The 21,754-nt window shown below is 44.1% G+C and overlaps 1 protein-coding gene across 2 annotated transcripts in view; it reads right to left on the reverse strand.

The window, feature by feature from the left end:
* Positions 1–21,335, reverse strand: part of LOC128901933 (zinc finger SWIM domain-containing protein 6-like) — a 160,044-nt gene extending 138,709 nt beyond the window's left edge. Inside the window, exons 1-2 of one of the 2 annotated variants that reach the window (XM_054184080.1) lie at positions 20,789–21,055; positions 7,221–7,301 (exon numbers count right to left, since the gene is read on the reverse strand). In XM_054184080.1, coding sequence (XP_054040055.1) covers positions 7,221–7,301; positions 20,789–20,960 — 253 coding nt within the window. In that variant the 5' untranslated portion in view covers positions 20,961–21,055. Of the gene's footprint in view, positions 1–7,220; positions 7,302–20,788 lie in introns of both variants that reach the window. The other variant, XM_054184079.1, reaches the window with a different exon arrangement.
* Positions 21,336–21,754: the final 419 nt, after the last annotated feature.

Raw genomic sequence — 21,754 nt, forward strand, 5'->3', positions numbered from 1 at the left:
AGTTTACTTTCTATATGTCATTTAGCTTGAACGGTGCAACTGTGCTGCTTTCTCATTATCATGCTGTTGCACTCAAGTAGTTGTTCTTTGTGCCTGGAGAACTTGATTTAGTTTCTGCCAGCACAGCTCTCCCCTGACCCAGTCACATACATTAGCAGCAGCTACCCTTAAAAGCAGTACATGCACCTCTCCTTAAGAAAGTTCTCAGAGCATTGCTGCTGAGTTATAAGGTTAAAAAGCAGAGTAAACAAACAACTCAAGAGTTAAAGCAGTCACAGAGCTAGATCAAGGGTTTGCTGTAATGGTTTAGATACAAGAAAAAAAAAACAACGAGGAGATGAGCAGCATTCCTTTAAGGTTGGTGCTCTTGCTTGGTGGTTGAGGGAAAGGCCCTCATCCTCTTGGTGGATGAGGGAAAGGCTGTGCGCGTTGTTTACCTGCACTTTAGTAAAGTCTTTGACACGGTTTCCCACAGCGTTCTCCTGGAGAAACTGGCTGCCCATGGCTTGGAAGGGAGTACTCTACACTGGGTTAAAAATTGGCTGGAGGGCCAGGCCCAGAGAGTGGTGGTGAATGGAGTTAAATCCAGTTGGCGGCCAGTCATGAGCGGTGTTCCCCAGGGCTCCGTATTGGGGCCGGTTCTGTTTAATATCTTTATCAACGACCTGGATGAGGGGATCGAGTGCACTCTCAGTAAGTTTGCAGACAGCACCAAGTTGGGCAGGAGTGTTGATCTGCTTGAGGGCAGGAAGGCTCTACAGAGGGATCTGGACAGGCTGGATCAATGGGCCGAGGCCAATGATATGAGGTTCAACAAGGCCAAGTGTCAGGTCCTGAGCTTGGGTCACAACAACCCCATGCAACGCTACAGGCTTGGGGAAGAGTATCTGGAAAGCTGCCTGGCAGAAAAGGACCTGGGGGGCGTTGGTCGACTGCCAACTGAATATGAGCCAACATATGCCAACAGCATCCTGGCCTGTATCAGGAACAGTGTGGTGAGTAGGACTAGGGAAGTGATCGTCCCCCTGCACTCGGCACTGGTGAGGCCCCACCTCGAATACTGTGTCCAGTTTTGGGCCCCTCACTACAGGAAAGACATTGAGATTCTAGAGCAGGTCCAGAGAAAGGGCAACAAAGCTGGTGAGGGGTCTAGATAACAAGTCTTATGAAGAGCGGCTGAGGGAACTGGGGTTGCTTAGCCTGGAGAAAAGGAGGCTGAGGGGAGACCTTATTGCTCTCTACAACTACCTGAAAGGAGGCTGTAGAGAGGTGGGGGTTGGTCTCTTCTCCCAAGTAACAGGCAATATGATAAGAGGAAACAGCCTCAAGTTGCACCAGGGGAGGTTTAGACTGGATATTAGGAAGAATTTCTACACCAAAAGGGTTATTAAGCATTGGAACAGGCTACCCAGGGAAGTGGTGGAATCACCATCCCTGGAGATATTTCAAAGATGTGTAGACCTGGTGCTTAGCAGCATGGTTTAGTGATGGTTTTTGTCAGAGTTAGGTTGGTGGTTGGACTAGATGGTCTGAAAAGGTCTCTTCCGACCTAGTCAATTCTATGGTTATCTAAGTAATAACACATATGCAAAATAAGAAGCACTAGGGCTGTGGAAGGAGTATTACAAAAGCAAGCACATCAAAATTCTCATTTAAAAAGAGCATGGGTTGCTTATTTGAATTAGTATCTCCATAACACTCCCACATAATGCCAAATTCAGGAAAACCCAAGAGCTCCAAGACCTACAGCATTTATTTAATCTAGTTTAACCCCATTGACCCCTTATTCCTCACAATACAAATCACATCATTTGTGCAAGCGCTTCTTTTCCTCTATTTTAACAGAATTATTCTCTGTGCATTACAGCATTCTGAGCTAAAACAGGTGCAGTACTTGCACCCTGAATCTGCAACAGATTCAACTTGATGGAAGCCTATCAAATCACTTTATGCACTCTAAGGTAGAGAAAATCAGGAACAAAGTTGAGCCCAGGAAGAAGGGAGGGGTGAGGGGAAGGTGTTCTAAGGTTTGGTTTTATGGCTCATTATCCAACTCTGATTTGATTGGCAATAAATTAAATTAATTTCCCTGAGTCAAGTCTGTTTTGCCCGTGATGGTAATTGGTGAATGATCTCCCTGTCCTTATCCAGACCCACGAGCCTTTCGTTATATTTTCTCTCCCCTGTCCGGCTGAGGAGGGGGAAACAACAGAGCAGCTTGGTGCACACCTGGCACCCAGCCAAGGTCAACCCACCACAAACTGACAGGAACTCTCTGTCCTGAATTCAAACAGCACCAAAGCAGATAAAACCAAACACACAATTTTAATAGTAGTTATCTGAGCCCAGTATAACCTCTTCCTCATATCTTCAAAATTAAAATCCTGAGAGTTTTCTTAGACTTCTCTACTAGGTCAAACAACCTTGTATAACTGCACACCTACTGCAGCAACAGAAACTATGCAAAGGCACAGCTGGTGACACATACATCACTACAGAAATTTCCCTGTGGACAGTCTCCCAACAGTGACTGGAAAGTAATCAACAGGACTTTACCCCTTGGTGGAAAGCAGTCAGCTGTCTTTAGGGAAAGTGCAAGATAAAGGTCCAAAGAGAGGAAATTGCAGCAAGCAGCTTCTGGCCATGCACCCATAGGCAGCATTCTCACCTTTACCTGGTGTGATGGTATTTACATAATGCTTCTGGAGGTCTTTGGAAAGTATGGCAAGTGCAAGTCATGATTCCTGAACCAGTTCTGCAAAATTCTGAACTTGTGATCAAATCTGTGCGCAAAGAACTAGGTAAGTTGTTCCGTTTTTTGATGATAGACTGTTTTTCATTCAACCCCAGAGTTGTGATGAGAACATTCACTATGAGCTTTCTGTTCCATTAAGAATCATCAATCCCACCGAGTTTTAAGTTTGGCAGGTTTGAGGAGGCTTGCTCAACTGTAGGGTACAAAAATCCCAGGCTTTTAACCCTCTTAAATGCTTTTCCAATTAAAAAAATATGGGTTTTTACTGAAAAAAAAAAAATTTTCCTCAGATTAAAGACAAAACATACTCAGTTATGAAAGAAATGTGACTTAAAATACTTTTTCTAGACTAACCTGAATCTGTGCCTCAATCTTGGATTTGTGTAATTATAGTAATTGAAGTACATGCATCCATCCATAGCAGATGAAATAATTTAAGAATTCCATGAAGATAAAGGAAGCTTACAAGCACTGATCCTTTCCCTCTTCCCCCATTCAGGTCCTGTAAGCCTTAATCCTTCCTGGGATGGCACTTCTTACACTGAATATAGTTTATCCGAGCTTCAAAGTTGAACACTTTTGTTTTATTTGACTATTTAAAGAACCTCTTGCATTACTCATGGAGACTGTTCTTTTTCCTAGTTGTTAGCTCCATGTGAGCAACAGAACTACATATAGCTCAGTACACTGTTCTGAACAGACAGTTTCCCCCATTGTATGCCTTCAAAATAGCAAAGAGGAAGTAAGGGTAGAAGTGGAGGGGTTAAAAGGAAGACAGCCACAAAACCAAACTAATTGGTACCAAAACTGAAGGACTGATATACCTGACTGCTCTTCATTCACTAAGTGGACAAGAGTTTAAGTGGTACTTTAACAAACCTGGCTTGTGGAAGTCATGGTCAGCTCACAAAAGTATCACATTAAACACCTGTGATCAGCCTAAAACATGATTTGTCAGAAAGGAGCCATCTAATTTTAGAAGAGTCTTAGCAGTGCAGCAACGGAGCAGGAAAGATAACTGACTGAGTAACTTCACCTTCCTCAAATGAGGAAATGTTTCACTTAAAAGCCTGGATAAACATGAACAATAAACACCACCAGTCGAGGTTCAGAAGGAAACCAGACACTTCAACTGGGGTTGGAAGTCAAGCAGGCTCCTTTCCAGCAGGAGACAACCAAGAGAGGTACAGTATTAAGCTCTGTACTCGGTCAGTAGTCAAGGACTCGGTCTCACTCATGCATGCTTTAAAAGAGTCCGGCAGCCACAATCCTCTAGGCAGACCTGTAGGAAGACTCTAGGAAGTGAGCAACCCAGATCAATCCTTCCACATCAAAACAGGATACTGTTGAAAGCAAGCCTTGTTGATAAGCTTTAATCTCCCCCAGTGCAAGCAGTTCTTTGTGGTAAAGGGAAGCCATTTCTGCCCTGAAAAATAGACTCATTCACACTGTGAAGTGTGCAACAGGGCTTCCAATTCACTTCTTCCCTCCACCAGTTATGGGAAAACTTAGCGCTGTGTTAGTTCAGTCCATCTGGAATAGATCACACATCTACTTTATTCTAGTCCTGAAAAACAGATCAATTCAGTAAATATGCCTCACTTACCAGAGCAGCTGTCTGTCATTTAACTTCCACACTATGCAAGTTATACAAAAGCACCAACATTCTACTCAATCGCTGTTCTACTTGGGGAAGTAGTAATGACACTGGAACCCCACAAAGCTATTTTAGACTCTCAGTGAAGTCCATATCAAAAGTACTCAGTTTACAAGCAATAAGTTTTGGTTTTTCCCCCCCCCACATGCCAGCCCTACAAACTCAGTTTGAGATCTACAAGTCCCGCTCCATCATTTCCTTCTCATGCATTACAACCAGTAATGAAGACCATGCAAGCCAACTGAAGTTTCTGCTATACCATCATGACGCTGTAGCCTCCAGTGAGGCTGCTGAGATGCAACCAAAGTCCAAGAAACAAAGAGATTCCAGCTCATTCTTAGCTATGTTGGCTCAGCAGGCCTAACCAGACAAAAAGCTGTGAATGCTTACTTTAGCAACTGAAGTCAACAGCTATGAATGAAAATAAAACATAGAGCACATTATTTGGTCACCAAACAACTGTATAATAAGTGGAAAAATTGCCTCAAAAGTCTGTGTTATGCATAAGTATGCTGAAACTCAGTACTGTCTCAAAAGAGGCAAGATATGAACTTTGAAGGCAAAAAGCACCTTTTGCGACAGCTATGCAGATACAGAGAGAAGTGAACATGCACGATTGGAGTAGTTAGGTATTTCCTTCCCCTTTCCTGTACTCCTAAAGTAAACATTTGTCTGACTTCCTTTTAACCACTGGGGGAATGTGGTAGGAGGACTTGTCTCTTGGTCAAGGTGTTGTAACAAGGAAAAACACTATGGATGAAGAGATGTGGAAGATAGCTCGCTCATACAGGCCCAACACACATCACAGCTCAGGAAAGGCCCATCTAGAACAATCAGGCCACCTTTTGCCAATAGTGAACTCCCAAGCACAGCAGCCATCTCCTTTTCCCAGGCAGCATTCAGAGCTTCATGATCACTTTAAGCCAGTCTAAGCGTGACTGACAAAAATGAGTCCTGCACTTCTCAGTGTCCCCCTCTTGCAATCTACTCTCCCTTGAATCAACAGTAACATTTTTTTGGCCAATAAACCAGATAAGACTCACCTAGCAAGATTTGAATTCATAAGCAAGCCAGTTGTCTGGCTCACCACACAGCTCCACAAACCCTGGCACAAGGTGCAAGCTTGAGGAGAACTGCAACATCCCTTTGACAGCAGGCTGCATTTAAGCCAGCCTAAAGCAACCACATAACTTCAAGGTGAATGACACACAATGGTCTCCACAGTGGGTGAAGTTTGCAAATGACAATCATGAAAACACTTTCCAAAATACAAGTTTATAAGCACGGCAATGTGCATTTTCCATTCTAGGAGTTACACAATGAGGCACAGAGCAATGAATGAGTCACAGCACAGCAAATGAGTCAGTTATTTACCATATTCATGACTGGAGTATTTCACAATGGAAAACATTTGTTAGGTCTGTTTCATAGTCTGTCCTCAGAGGAATTCACCAAGTTACAAGAGGGAGAAAGTTTGCTGGAATGGGCTCCTGGAGAAGGACTACCACCCTCACAAGGAAGTGTTACAACCACACTGTGCTGCTGTATCAGCAGCTTTCCTCATGGCAGCAGGCTTGGTCTATGAGGAATATGCCTACTCCCTAGAAAAAGGGAGGGGGAAGAGTGATAACGCTGCTAAATTATAAGTTTGAACTTCTCTCAGAGTAAAGGTTTATGGCTTTTGTCATTTATAATCTTTGTCAGGCAAACTAAGGTTACCAGCCTTAGAAAGAAGATAGACATCAGGCTTGTATTTTAACTTTAAACCTGCGTTTACAAAGACCGTAGACTACTGGTCTCAGCCTTTGATCAGCACACTACCTTTATGACACAGGTTTTGTAGGCCAGCACAAGAGTCTCTGAATAGCTGACACACGCAGCTCAAGCTAACAGAGGTCCTTTTATCATAACACCAACTCCTAGTACCTGTATCACTGCACAAGCACACCCATGTCAGGGCTAACGAGCTGTAACCACCACACTAGACGCTGTCATTAGACACCTATAGCACATATCGCTAACAAACCTCACAACAGCCTCCTGCTCACAAATATACATTCCCTCAGGAAAACAAACTGAACAAAGGCCTGGCAGTGCTTTGCCCACAGAAGAGGAGCTGCTCAGTGTTGAGAGCAGGGTGTGATGGCACTGAGCTCTGCAGGGGATGAGCCTGTCAAAAGGTCCTTCCAACCTGTGCTGAACATGCTGCTGGCAACTTACACTACTTGTACCCAGCTACTGATGGAAGATTAAATCACAGGCTACCTCAGCAGCAGTCCCACCACCAGCCCACACTGCAAACGTACCCTTCCCACTGTACTTCAAATCAACATCAGATAGTAACAACTGCAATATAGGTGGATCTGCTTATTCCCCTCATACCACGCTCCCCTATCCCCAGGTTCAGAACATTCATTTCCTTTACCAAGGTCACATGCAATGCTATCCTTATCAAGCTACCTGGCCCAAAACACAGATACAGATAACACCCCACCTACCAATCAAGCTACATGTATGCTAGGCTACTACACAGACTTCTTTTTGCATAAGCTGCTGACTCACCCACCTCATTCACCCATGTAACTTCTGCCTGAGTTGCTTGTGGTATATCATAACACCACCTGCCCCACATCACCACTCTCATTCCCACTGCCAAATAACTGAGTACTCTGAAGCCCTTGCCTGGAATGCATTTCTGCCATTAAGCCTTTGCTGGTTCCAGTGCAGTGCATCTCACTGGGATGGCTCTCACCAAGGTCCCCAGGGGAAAGCTTTTCTGGATATGCTTCAGAATTTGTATTCCTTTACCTTTCAGTACTTCTATAAACTGATGATTCCTCTCCCAGAACTTTTGACCTTTACTGGCTTTTGCAGCTCTCCTTTTACTTCCTAAAAGAAAAAAAAAAAAAAAAAAAAAAAATCACAGCTCAATGTCTCATTGCAGTCACCCTCCTCTGCTTCCTCCTTTCAGTAGATGTTTCTCAACACTTCACCTCTAATTCTTAACTTCATTTTATTATTCAAGGAGGGAGGGGAAGATGGACCTCATAACAGGCAGGATTCACTGAAGTGCATGCTCATGATTAATTTCTCTTTCCATTTATCCAGTCTAACATTGCATTCCCCATCTTTATTCCCAGGTCAGCACAACGTATAGCCTGTAGTGATGGAGCCTCCACCATAACCCAACAGAAATGGCTTCTGCTTCTGATAAAGTACAGTCCAACAAACACCCTTCAATTAAACAGAAAGTCAGCACTTTCTGAAAAACAGTGTTTCCTTTGTGTGCCAGATACATCTTATTTATAAAATTTAAATTGGGATGTAAGGTTAAAAAAAAAAAAAAGAGAACAAGAGAACACCTACTTCACAACTTTAAACATATTTTACAATTTCAAAAGCTACAGGACATCTAAGCTACAGTTTGCCAACCTGCTTTACATTTTGAAAGCTTTGTTTCATTTTGTAGGAAAGAATCTATCAGCTTCTGTGCCTTCACTAATACCTGTTGAAAGTAGACCATATAGAGGCAGCAGTCATTCAGACTATATCCTCCTTAAATACACCTCTTCAGGGATTTACTGAGTTCTTTGACCTCTACCTCATCTGAGGCATCACCACTTGCCCACTTCTCTTACTAGCCTCTCATCTATAAAGGTCAACTCAGCATTTTACTACCTCTCTTCTTTTTAAGTACATCATCTTCAGTGAGCCAAACTCTTGTTTACTCCTAAATACTTCTTCACTCCTGCCACTAAAAAGCCACTTACATTTATCATCTACATAACTACCTAGACATTAAGCCTGTAAATTATTGCCAGGATACATGACAACGTAAAGTTAGTTTTACTGACAGTTTTCAGTCATCAAAGGGGTACGCTGTTTCTAAAAGTAGCACTTTAAGTTATTCTCAGCTTCCTTATCCCATCAGACTGCCAAGGCATCTGTTAAATCAAGTCCCATTCCTAGTCACTGCCTACCATTCATGCATTAGTAGCACATTTAGCTGAAGTCACCTCTATAAATTCATGCATTTAGATTTGACCAAGAAAGTTGCATGATGGCGCTCTCACATATCATAGCTTGCAATAACAAAGAGCTAAAAAACAGTTACACATTTTACGACATCCTCATCCCTCTGCTCTAGAAGAATCAAAATCAAAGTTTCATGCTTCTATGTAACATAGCTACACTAAATCTAGATACAGAATATAATGGACTGATATTTTATCCCCAAAACACTAACTGTAGTCATTTTGCAAGGTTTCAGTTTACAACTTAAATCAACAGAGGAACTAGGGCTCATTTTGCATATACAACAGCAGCAGTACAGCCAGTTGTCCCAGTTATCATTGGTCATAACACAGTATTTCAGAATAAAAGCATTCCACGTTTCCTTCCTTTAGCTTATATAATAAACAATTCATTTAGACTATTGGTTTTCCCCTGTTCTTGAACTTTAAAAAAAAAAATCAGCTCACTCAGCAGAATTATCTTGAAGATGCACAAGCCATGCTTAATGTGCTCACTGAAGCCAGATTTATAAATATGCAAATGAGTGTTTTACTAAGACTACTTTTTACCCTCCCAAAGCAGCATACTGTATTCCTCAAACATGAGGGGGGAAAAATAAGTGCTTCATTGAGGCAACTGCTGTGCAAGTAATCAATAGCTGTAAGATTCCTCACACAACTTTGCTGACTAGCTCATGTTTTCCAGAAGATTATCTGTAGACATTTTTGTTAAAATGATTGTGTTCAGAATTCGTTATCTGCCATCCTTTCATGGCCAAAACTGCAGGTAAGTGGCAAAAGTGACCAGCCCCCAAGCATATGAACTCCTGAAGACCATACTATCTGCATTTATTTATGCTTTCCATAAATGCACTATCAATACCATCATTAATCACTGAATATGGATTGGTGCTCTATGAACTTTAAGCCAGTCAAAATATCAAAGCTGAATGTAGAAATCAAGTATTAGTAAAGCTCACTAGTTGCTCTTGACAAGGGTAGGCTAGAAGCTGATTTGCTGGAGAGAGTTTGTGCTGCCACTATGCCTTGCACACATAGCTGAAACACTGGTATGCAGAGAGAACACAAGCCACTAGTATAAAATAAGAAAGAATCAAACTTTAAGCATAAGGAAGCAAACACGAGAAAACCAGTGCTGGTAAAAGCCTTTAACCCAAAACCTCACTTTTAACACAAGTTTAAAAATACAAAAATAATAAGAATACATGCAAACTTGATCCTCTACTGCATTACAGATTGTAATTTGGTCTCACGCTTTATAAAACAGTTCATCCAATTTTAAGCGTCTCAATGGTCAAATGTTCTTTATTTTATTAGTTAGCATAAATTAAGCATGGTAGTCAGCTGCACAATTCCTGCACGGTTCCTGCACCATATCTGCATTACTACCCAGCTGTCAGTAACCAGTTAGCAGTTAAACTTGGCACGCGTACAAAGTGTCTCACTTCCTACAAGTCATACAGCTATGCAACATTTGATTTTCACAGCCTTTAAAATGATTATTTGAATGTCAATAACTTTGTCCAAAAAACCCAAATAAAAAAAAATATATATATATAAACACGCCTACTTTTGTGAAATTTCTGCCTACTTAGCTTACTGACAAGTTTTACTGCATCCTTCCAATTAACATCAGGCCTTCTCAGCCATTGCCCATGCATTTCCAAAGAAAAAATTACAGATATTTCAAGACTGACAAATGTACTCACTTGCAACAAGGAATAGAGGGTTAAAGTAAAAAATAATAGATAAATAAAAAGATTAAACTCTCCTTCTTAAAGGATACAATGGTGCACATCATAATTATCTTAAAATATACTTTAAATGCAGTTAAAGATATCCCTCTTTCACACTTCATTTTTCATAAGGGTTTCATAAAGCATTGGTAAAAAGCCCACATTCGGAGACACTTCAGTCTATTTCTGATTTGACACAATTCATTAAAGTATTTTGTACAACTGCTCAGCTCCTACAGCAGGCCTTTTATCAGTTCTGACTTAACCACAAAGGAATTCTCTACACTTTAGTTACTATTAAAAGGCTACACTCCTCTGGTCTGTTTGCACATTTGCAGAATTAAGTCAGAAAAAGAAATATGTTTTAAGATAGCGACTTATATCACAAGTTTTCTAGATATCCTGGTCTCTGATAGTGGGGCCAAGGCAACAAAGACTGGATGCATATTGCTACCTCATCAGAGGATGGCACAGTAATGCATCGCAAGGGCATCACATAAATCATGATAATTGGCATGTAGCTGAAGGAGAATGCGAACAAGAATACAGTACCAGCCAACATGTCTAGTGATCCAGGTCATAGGAGGTTATGAAGCCATGTCAAGAGTTGCATGTATATCAAGCTGAGATAACTTTTATACACAGGTAGTTTTAGATAGTAAACCAAAAGGAAAAACTGTAAGTTCAAGAAGACAGATCTCACAGAACAACAAGTGCGGTTGTTGGACAGTACTCAAGTATTCACATGCTGTCAGGTTGACTGCATTCCAGGCAATCAGAATTCACATTAAATCTGTACCCTTGCTGCACATAAAGCTTTAAAATTTCAAATTAGTTCCTGTCACAGCACATTCATAAATTAGGATAGCTTTTGTCAGTTAAAATAGTATATTCCCTTTTTTCCTTATTTTTTTTAAACAATGCAGTAAGTTCTCCTACCTAATCCCCAAAGGAAACCAGCTAAAGAGAAAGTAAGTTAAAGGGTGTCAGCTGCATTCCTATACTAGCATAACTTTGCACTCATCTTTTGTTAACTACTACAAAACTTCAGGATTTGTCTTGTCATAACAACTAGATTACCTGGATAACAGGTGGCATTAAAACTGAACCCGTGCAGACATATCTTATAGCGTGCCACATACTATACTGTATCCTTCACCAGTAAAAACTGCTGTACATAATAATATACTACTACTCACTCTAAGTAGACTGGGTTTCTTTAAGATTTTTGTTGGTGGGTTTTGCTGTTTTTTGGTTTGGGGATGTTTTGTTTTGGGGTTGTTTTGTTTTTTATTTATTTATTAGAACTTTACCAGTCTTATGTAAGCATTCAATTTTAACAGGTTCATTTAAAAAAAAAGCAAATGATATGACAAAACACTACAACTAGCTACTGATTTTTTTTAAGGAAACCAATTTGTCCAAAGCTGACTGTTAAATTGTTTCAGCCTACCCTCACAAACAGATTTTGCTTTTAATTAATTGTTCATCTCAAAGTCAGAGTGCAGAGAGAGCGCACAGGTGCACAAGCATCAGTTGCTGTCATGACAACTAGCTCAAATTCAAGAATTGCTACACAACAAAACATCTGATCATATACAGAGATGGAATCGCTTTCCTGAACTGAAAGCAAACTTTGAAAATAAAAATTGATTTCTTGGGAGCAAGGTAAGCCTTAAAATTCAGGGGAAAATGAAACAAGAGAAACATGAAAACTGACCCAAAACAAACGATGAAAAATTCTGTTAGGTCAACCCAATATAAAACTTTCAGAGTAAAGAAGATTTGTCATTGTAAAAACTGTGATGGAAGCAATTTAGAATTCATTTTCTTCTTAAAAAAAAATAAAATAAGAGAGCAATAAAGACATTGTCCTATTACAGGTCAGAGACTTGCCAAGCTTGTAAAGAGGGCTTTAAACTAGAGTTGCTGTGGGAGGGGAACCTCAGTCCAGCCCACTCCTACCAATATGATGCCAATACCAGTACTAGATGCCCAAAATCTGGAGAAGGGTTGCAGGTCAGCAGGAAAGCACCTGGAGTGCAGCATAAAGGAAAACTAGCCACTCCAGCCAGGAAGCTAGCTTCATCAGGGGGCCAACTTAAATGCCTCTATGAAAATGCACGTAGCATGGGAGACAAACAAGAGGAGTTAGAGATGTGCGTGTACCTGCGCCTGCAAGGCTATGATCTAATTGGCATCACAGAGACATTGTGGGATGGCTCCTATGACTGGAGAGTTGGAATAGAAAGATAGGATACAGACTCTTCAGGAAGGACAGGCAGGGTAGACAAGGAGGGGGTGTTGCCCTCTATGTCGATGACCAGCTGGAGTGCTTGGAGCTCCACCTGGGGATGGATGAGGAGCCAACTGAGAGCTTATGGGTCAGGATTAAAGGGAATGCAGAGACAGGTGATGTTACAGTGGGGGTCTACTACAGGCCACCCATCCAGAAAGACAGAACAAATGAGGCCTTCTATAGACAGATAGGAGCACGTTCACAAGCCCTGGTCATCATGGGGGGCTTCAACCACCCCAACATCTGTTGGAGGGACAACACAACAGAGCACAAGAAATGCAGGAAGTTCCTGGAATGCGTTGACAATGACTTCCTTCTCCAAGTGATAGAGGAGCCAACAAGGAGAGGTGCCATGCTGGACCTTGTTCTCACCAACAAGGAGGGGCTGGTGGGGAATGTGAAGCTCAAGGGCAGCCTTGGTTGTAGTGAATATGAGATGGTGGAGTTCAAGATCCTTAGGGCAGCAAGGAGGGAGCACAGTAAGCTTGCTACCCTGCACTTCAGGAAAGGAGACTTTGGCCTCTTCAGGGATCTGCTTGGTGGAGTACCATGGGATAAAGCCATGAGGGAAGCTGAGAGGGAAGAGGGGCCCAAGAAAGCTGGCTAATATTCAAGGACCACCTCCTGCAAGCTCAGGAGCAATGCATCACAACAAAGAGGAAGTCAGGCAAAAACGCCAGGAGGCCTGCATGGATGAACAAGGAGCTCCTGGACAATCTCAAACAGAAAAAGGAAGCCTACAGAGGGTGGAAGCAAGGACAGGTAGCCTGGGAGGAACACAGAGAAATTGTCCAAGTGGCCAGGGACCAGGTTAGTCAAGCTAAAGCACAGATAGAGTTAAATCTGTCCAGGGACATCAAGGGCGACAAGAAAGCCTTCTATAGGTATATCAGTGACAAAAGGAAGACTAGGGAAAATGTGGTCCCACTCAGGAAGGAAACAGGAGACTTGGTCACCCAGGACATGGACAAGGCTGAGGTACTCAACGACTCTTTTGCCTCTGTCTTCGCAGGTAAGGGCTCTAGCCACACCGCCCAAGTCACAGAAGGTCACAGAAGGCAAAGGCAGGGGCTGTGAGAATTAAGAACCACACACTGTAGGTGAAGATCAAGTATGAGACCATCTAAGGAACCTGAAAGTACACAAGTCCATGGGACCTGATAAGATTCTCATCCGCAGGTCCTGAGGGAACAGGTGGATGAAGTTGCCAAGCCGCTATCCATCATATTTGAGAAGTTGTGGCAGTCTGGTGAAGTTCCCGCTGACTGGAAAAGGGGTAACATAACCCCCGTTTTCAAAAAGGGAAAAAAGGAAGACCCAGGGAACTACAGGCCGGTCAGTCTCACCTCTGTGCCTGGCAAGATCATGGAGCAGATCCTCCTGGAAACTCTGCTAAGGCACATGGAAAATAAGGTGACTGGTGACAGCCAACATGGCTTCACCAAAGGCAAATTGTGCCTGACAAATTTGGTGGCCTTCTACAATGGCATTATAGTGTTGGTGGATAAGGGGAGAGCAACAGACATCATCTACCTGGACTTGTGCAAAGCATTTGACACTGTCCTGCGTGACATCCTTGTCTCTAAAGTGGAGACACATGGATTTGATGGATGGATGGACCACTCAGTGGATAAGGAACTGGTTGGATGGCCACACTCAAAGAGTTGCAGTCAACAGCTCGATGCCCAAGTGGAAACCAGTGATGTGGTGTTCCTCAGGGGTCAGTACCGGGACCAGTACTATTTAACATCTTTGTTTGTGGCATGGATGTTGGGATTGAGCGTACCATCAGTAAGTTTGCTGACCACACCAGGCTGTGTGGTGTGGTCAACACGCTGGAGGGAAGGGATGCCATCCAGAGGGACCTGGACAGGCTTGAGAGGTGGGCCCATGCAAACCTCATGAAGAGTGTTCAATAGGAAGCTGGATGGGGCTTTGAGCAACCTGGTCTAGTGTGAGGTGTACCTGCCCATGGCAGGGGGGTTAGAACTAGATGCTCTTTAAGGTCCCTTCCAACCTAAACCATTCTATGATTTATCCTACTATTCATAATTAAAAAATAAGTATAAAAGATAGTATAAAGGGTTTTTCTTCCACCTCTTGGAATCACTTTAAAATGCTTACTTTCTCTTGAGTTCCAGATTAGATATTTTTAGAGAAAGACTGAAAAAAGGCAGGAGCTGATTTACAAAGTTCTCCCCCTTTAGTAATCTGGTCTTGAAATAAAGCTTTTTTCCTCCCGCCCTTTTTTTTTTTTTAGGGTTTCCAAATAAATTATTCAAGGTCAAGGATAGTACATCAGAACACACATGGATACACACTGAAAATAGCTTGTGCATTCACAAATTAATGCATTGCATTCCAAATCTAACAAGGAAACTGGAATGCATTCAGACTTCTCCATTTCATGAAGAAATATTTAAAAGTTAGTTTACTTGTTTCTGTTCTGGAACTTGGAAATATTGGTAGTTATTTCTTGAAACTGTAATCACTGAAGATATTTTCACAAGACTCTAGTAGTCTTGGAACCAAGTAAAAAAGAGTCCTGCAAGAAGTCAGACATCATTTGTTTACTCCCCTACCACAACACTGTATTAACAAATTCTGGATTACGTGTTCTAGTCATACCAAATCCCAACATCAGTTTGACTGCAGAAGAAATCACGCTTGTTTCTTCAGCATATCAGCAGATAAACTTTTTGTCCTCCTGAAACAGGCAGAGTCTAACACAACCTTCTCACCTCAGAAAAAGGTCACTACACATACCAGGACTATTTGGTATCACAGGACACCAAGATGTTAATGCAAAACACAGTGCTTGTATCTGCACAAGTGACAGACTTAGTTTTGTCAGATAATTTAATATTATTTGCATTAAATAAAATTTTTTACTAAGTTTTACTAAATCCTATAGGTTTCATCAAAAATCATGTCTGCTAAAAGGTACATTTCAATTCACAACACAAAAACATTTGTGCCAGCTTTGCTAATAAAATACCTGGTTTTGTTTTAATCAACAGAAATGTGTTTCACATTATACTGTTGGCACTCAAACAATCAAGCCTTGAAAGAAGAGAAATTACATTTGTTTTACTTGCTCTACAATTTCACATTATTTTGAACAAAGATGGCTAGAGAGAAAAATTAATAACTAGAATCATCATCCATTAAAAGGATCTGAAATTTGCCAGTTACAATACATATAGGAATCATGTTCCACCGGAACTACACATAACAGTTATCAACATGGTCTTGTAAAAGCTTTTTCTTCCTGGTGAGAAAATAGCTTCTCCTGGTTTTGAGAGCAATCTCCAACTTTTAGCTCATATTTCCCCCCCCCCCCAAAAGAGAGGGAGAATAATTAGCTGTAACAATAGATGATAAAAGTACCTCTGAGTCAGAAGATAAATATTTCTCATTAAAATAAAATTGAGGAAAAAAATCAAGTCTTTAACTTCATTTAAAAAACAAGTAAGGAAACATTTAGGGAGCTCCAACCATAATTTTACACTTGAGAAATTTTACTTTGTTTTTCTTTAAAAAGTATTACATTTCACTGAGGGGCTTCAGATAAACAAGTCTGCAGCTCCACACTGATGATGCTGTTCGACTGAACCCTCTTTCACAGACAAGGCAGTTTTCTAGCTCACAATATTAACATTAAAATCTAGAGCTGTGCCAAGTCCCGGTCAATTAATTCTTTACATTATTTTCCTTTCCTAGGAGTTTCTTCCCTCCAACTCGCTCCCTTGCCATTCATACCCAAGGGGCATGACTACAGTGATTACAAAGCCTTATGCTATCATGAAAAGAATTGTAACACCTTAAAAGAAGGCCTGTATGAGCAAGCAGGGTCTATGCAGCAAAGACAAGCTGACCTCAAATTACAGACAGACAAGAATACTCTAGGAGTACTTATAAGACATATAAAAAACCCAACACTTCAAGTACTTCTAATGTGGATGCAGCTACAACAGCAAAGCTGAGCTTTATAGCAGTACAGCAAAGGCAGTCTCCATCTTTCCCCAAGCAAGAGGAGTCATACTAGCAGAGGCACAGGGTCTGGGTTTTTTTTTTTTCTTCTCCTAGAATAGCTGCATTAAGGGCTCTTGCCAGGTCAACTGTGCTATTGAGGGATCACACCTCTTCCTGACCTTAACAGCCACAGCTGTGACAACAATAAAGTACTGTATACTAACAGGGCTAACCTCCAAAACCAAATATACATTTCACCATCTAAAACTGTCTGCTCACTCCTGGCATATTCACCAATTTGGCCAAGTGAAACACAGTCAATTTCTAATTTTCCTTCCAGATTGTTGTATTTACTCACAAAGTGCTTTCATGTTTAGACTGTAACTTTTACTAAAAATACTTGGTTTGAAATAAATCAAAAACATGTATAGTAGAAAAGCTCTGTTTTATATAGTTGAAAAAGTTTGCTTTAGGAGCCTGCATTCCCTTTTTTTTTTTAAATGAACTACAAAAGAAAACTATGTCCAATTGAAACAGAAAAGCCATAAAAACATCAATAAGTTACATGCAAATGGAATTTTGAATCCAACTTCTTTGGAGAAATTTAATTAAATTCAAAATTAAGTGATGCTAATTATTATGCTAGGACAACATAATTCAACTTCAAAATAGGCTAGCAGACAACTTTACTGATTGAATATTATTTGCACATATCACTGATGTGTTATCTTCCTTTTATTTAGGTGGGGTTTTTTCCATTACACATATGAGATGAAGTTGGGTGGGCATGAAGCAGGATCACATGAAGTTTTTTAGCAGAGCATAGACACAAGTTTTTGAAGTTTCTTTCACTTGAAATGAGTTGCCATGATAAAGTTGTCTGAATGTTTATTCAGGGCTAGACTGGGAAAAAAAACACCAACATAAAATTCAGAAGCAAATTGTTCCATTTAACCACCACTGAACTGAAATTTATGTGTCTCCCTCAGAAATCAAATCCTACATTCCCTGTTTATAGTAATACTTCACATTACAAGTAAGGCTGTTAGAACTGACATGTAATAAAGTGTACTTTGTACAATAACTGCACTTTTCCATAGTAAAATAGTAAACTTTTACAGAGTTTCCATTACTCATACTGCAAAGAACATAAGTTTACATTTACGTGGACACTAAACATGCACTTACACAAACTCAACATTAAGTTTTCCTCAGTGCTACATATTCAACGGAACCAATTCTGTTCTCTACCTAATATAACTCACTCCAGTTAAATTTGCTTTCAGTTGCACCTTTCTGCTTCACAAGGAGTATCCCACCAGCAAGAGCCTTTACCAGCCCTAATGACACAGCTACCTATCCAAATTACACAGGAACTTTCCTACACCAAGACCCAGCCTACCCAAGTGCTCCACGACTCCCTTGCTAGGCCTGTCAGAATAAAATAGAATAGAATAGTTCCGTTGGAAGGGACCTACAATGATCAGCAGGGCTGACCACAAGTTAAAGCATGTTATTAAGGGCATTGACCACCTCTCTAGGAAGCCCCTTCTAGTGTTTGACCAACCTCTCAGTAAAGAAATGCTTCCTAATGTCCAGTCTAAACCTCCCCTGGCACAGCTTTGAACCATTCCCATGCATCCTGTCACTGGATACCAGGCAGAAGAGATCGGCACCTCCCTCTCCACTTCCCCTCCTCAGGAAGCTGTAGAGAGCAATGAGGTTGCCCCTCAGCCTCCTTTTCTCCAAACTAGACAAACCCAGAGTCCTTAGCCCCTTCTCATAGGGCATGCTTTCCAGCCCTTTCACCAGCTTTGTTGCCCTCCTCTGGACGCATTCAAGGACCTTCACATCCTTCTTAAATTGTGGGGCCCAGAACTGCACACACCACTCAAGGTGGGGCTACACCAATGCTAAATACAGGAGGAACAATGCCCCATGCCTGTCAGTGTTTAAGGAGCATTTGGACAATGCCTTTAATAACAATACAATTGATGTGTTTCATATGATCAGCTTCCACTACTATTTTTACGCAGTTTCCACAGGAGGCTAACATAAGGTTGAAAAAAAAAAAAAAAACTAACCAAACCCAACCAAATATATTTTCAGCAGTAGGTATAGCATTTGTTTGGAACGCAGTTAAGGGGTCCAGAGGCAGCAGCCAACACTTCAGTTGTATTTATGCATATTTTCTTTCTTCACATTGACTCTTGCCAACATTACTACCCTTTTAAAGCTATGCAAAGAGTTACTTTTTTTTTTTTCCTTTCACAACTACTCATTGAGGCCTATTCCACTGCTGAAAGCAAGCAAAACCAAGCCCACGCTGGGCATCCTAGAAAAGATTGCATCTTTTATTTATCACCCCTTGGCTTTATTTTCACAGTGAATTCCTAGCTTAAACATAATCAGCCAAGAAACCCTCCCTATGTGCACTCCTGTCATTCTTCATTGCTTGTAAATAGAATCAAGTCCAAGCAAAAGGGGGGGGGAGAAGTCTCAGCATTGTCAGCTAAAATAAGAGAGCCCTACTTCTGGTTTTGCCAGTCCTGAGGAACCACAGAAGCTCCTCAGACCTCTGGAAAGCCAAAAGATTAAATTTAAAGCCTTTCAAAAGAAACATTTAAAACCCTTTTCTTTTTTAAAAAAAAAAAAAACTCTTAAAAAGTTAAAAAAATAACAAATGTCTGAAGCTGAACTCCACCCATGCAGAAGGGAAGGGCGCTTAGCCCAGGAACAGCAACAGAGCTTCCCTTCAAAAAGCAGAAGGCACACTTGCAGACTGCCCACGAAATGAAATCCGCTGCCGACAAGGCCGAGGGGGAGCGCAGTACCCTCCGACCCCGAGCCGGGGCCGCCGCTACAGCTCGGCGCAGCTCAGCCCCACACGGCGTTGCGAACAAAAGGCGAGCCGCAGCCACAGCTGAGCCACCACCAGGGAACGACCCGACCCGACCCGACACAGGGGGACCAGCCCGCGGAGCCACCGTCCCGCCCTGCCCCCCAAACGTCAAGTCAGCGGTGAGAAGCAATAGAGTCTCTTTTGTCTAGCTTCCCCTTTCGGGGGGGGGGGGGGGGGGGGGGGGGAGGGGGGCAGGGACAGAAAACTGAAAAGAACACAGATAAACATGAAAATGAGAACAAAGTGCCCAGTCGCCGCCGCCTCCGCAAAGCGATGCCGCACGGCGATGCGCCCAGCACACCCGGGCCGCACAAAGCGCAAGCGCACACCCCACCCCCACGAAGTTTCCCGGGGAAGCTAGAAGCCCCCTTCCTGCAGGGCCGCCACCACTCCGACGGAGGGTTGCTTGCGGGCGGGGGGAGGAGCCCCCCAGGCAGCCCCCCCATCAGAACAGAGTTAACCAGGGGTGTCAGCCCGCTGCGGGTGAAGAGCGGCCGCAGGGGGAAGTATTATTCCAGGAGCTTTCCTCCTCATCTCGCCGTTGTCACGCAGGAGCTCAACGCAAAGTAACGCGTGGACCCCTCCGCGCCCGAGCTGCGCCAGCTCCCCGCCATCGCCCCGAACTGGGGGCTTTCCCCGACGCACCTCCCACCCCACCTCCGGCGGCGGCAGGGCTTGGGCAGATTGCGCCCCCACCCTCTGACTCGTCACCGTCGCTACCCTAGAAACGCCTTTGTTTGCGGCTTCCTCCCCCCCGCTCCTGGGGTCTCGCACCCTTTTATTTCTTTATTTTGGACCGCGGCGCATCCCGCCCTCTTCCCCCGCCGGGGCTGCCTTCTGCTGATTCACTTCCACCGGCGTTTCGGGAAGGGGGGGGGGGCGAGCGGCAGAGGCACCTCCTCGCTATTGTGTCTCGGAGTATGGCGATGGACCTGGATTACCGAGGGTGGACGCTGGGAGGGAGCAGAGCCAAACGGGATTACAGACAGGGAGAGGGCACGACGCATTGGGAGTATTAAAAGGGACAGGCGGGGGCAACGTGCCCGGCCCGCCTGTAGGGGACCGGGCAGGCCGCTGGCGGCAGGGGCCGTGGATGTGTTACACAGCGGGGCAAAGGAGTTATTCCGTATTCTGAGTGCGAGGAGGAGGAGGAGACTGGAGGAGGAAGCTACCCGATCCGAATTACGGTCTGGGATTAAAGGGTTCGTGCAGGCCGAGCTGCGGGGGGGGGGGGGCAGCTCCCTGGCCGCACTGCCGGCCCCCCGATGGGCTGCCGGGGCGCGCCAAGGAGGCGGGGTGACTCCGGTCGCCGGGGCCGCGCAGGGAGACGGCTCCCCGGATGGCAAGCGGGTGTAACGCAGAGGAAGACCTACGGCTGAGGAGGCCGGCGGCGCCGGGCCTGGGTGGCCGCGGCCCGGCTAGTGACTCACCGACTTGCAGGACGTTATCGACACAGCCACCGTCTAGCAGAGCTATGCCCCTGCGGAAGGGTAAGCGGTTCTCGGCGGCGGCGTCTGCGCCCCCACCGGGCGCGGTGCCGGCGGTGGCTACCCCAGGGGCGGCGGCAGGGTCCTCGGTGCTGCTGTTGAAGGAGGAGTACATGCAGATCTCCTTCTCGCTGCGGGGGAAGGACCAATAGACGATCCTGCGCTGCACCGGCTCCGGGATCCGCTCGAACCGCTCCTCCACCCGCTGGAAGGGCCACTTCTCCGCCACCTTGCGAGCCGCGATGTCCAGCAGAGACTCGGGGCTCTGAGTCTTGCCGAGCGGCAGCAACCCCAGGGCGGCGGCAGCAGCAGCAGCTGCAGCAGCAGCTGATGATGATGAGGAGGAAGAGGATGATCCAGATACGGCGTAGAGCACCCCGCTGCCGAGTCCAGTGCCGCCCACCTGCTGGCCCAGCCTGCACCCCGAACCATACCCGGGTCTGCAGCAGAGACGCTTGGTAGGAGGAGGGAGCTGACCACGCTCCGCCATGATCGCGCTGCTTCTAAGCAAATAGCGGAAGTGGCTGTACCCTATAAACAGCACCAGGAAGGCAGCGAGCAACCGTGAGCCACACCCCGGTCACGCCTTCTCTTCCCTTACATGGCCGTGGGGGGTGGAGCCTTATGTAAATGAGCGCCACAAACATAAATAGAACAGCCTGAGGAAAACTCTTTCTGCGCGCGGGGACACTATGCCCATGTGTCGCCTTTTTCTTCCTTTTCCCCCCGTTGACGTCACGCGCTCAAGCCCGAGAGCGCCTCGCGCGACTGGTGGGAAAAGGGGACGTGGGCTGGCGGCGCCCCTCTCTGACACCATGTAAGGAATGGAGTGCGGGGGCAGAGCCGCCGCGGCCTCAACCCGGTCACTTCTGCTAGGAAAGCCGGCGGGGCGGGTGAGGAGAACCGCGC

This window comes from Rissa tridactyla, chromosome W (assembly GCF_028500815.1).
Source record: "Rissa tridactyla isolate bRisTri1 chromosome W, bRisTri1.patW.cur.20221130, whole genome shotgun sequence".
Lineage (NCBI taxonomy): Eukaryota > Metazoa > Chordata > Aves > Charadriiformes > Laridae > Rissa > Rissa tridactyla.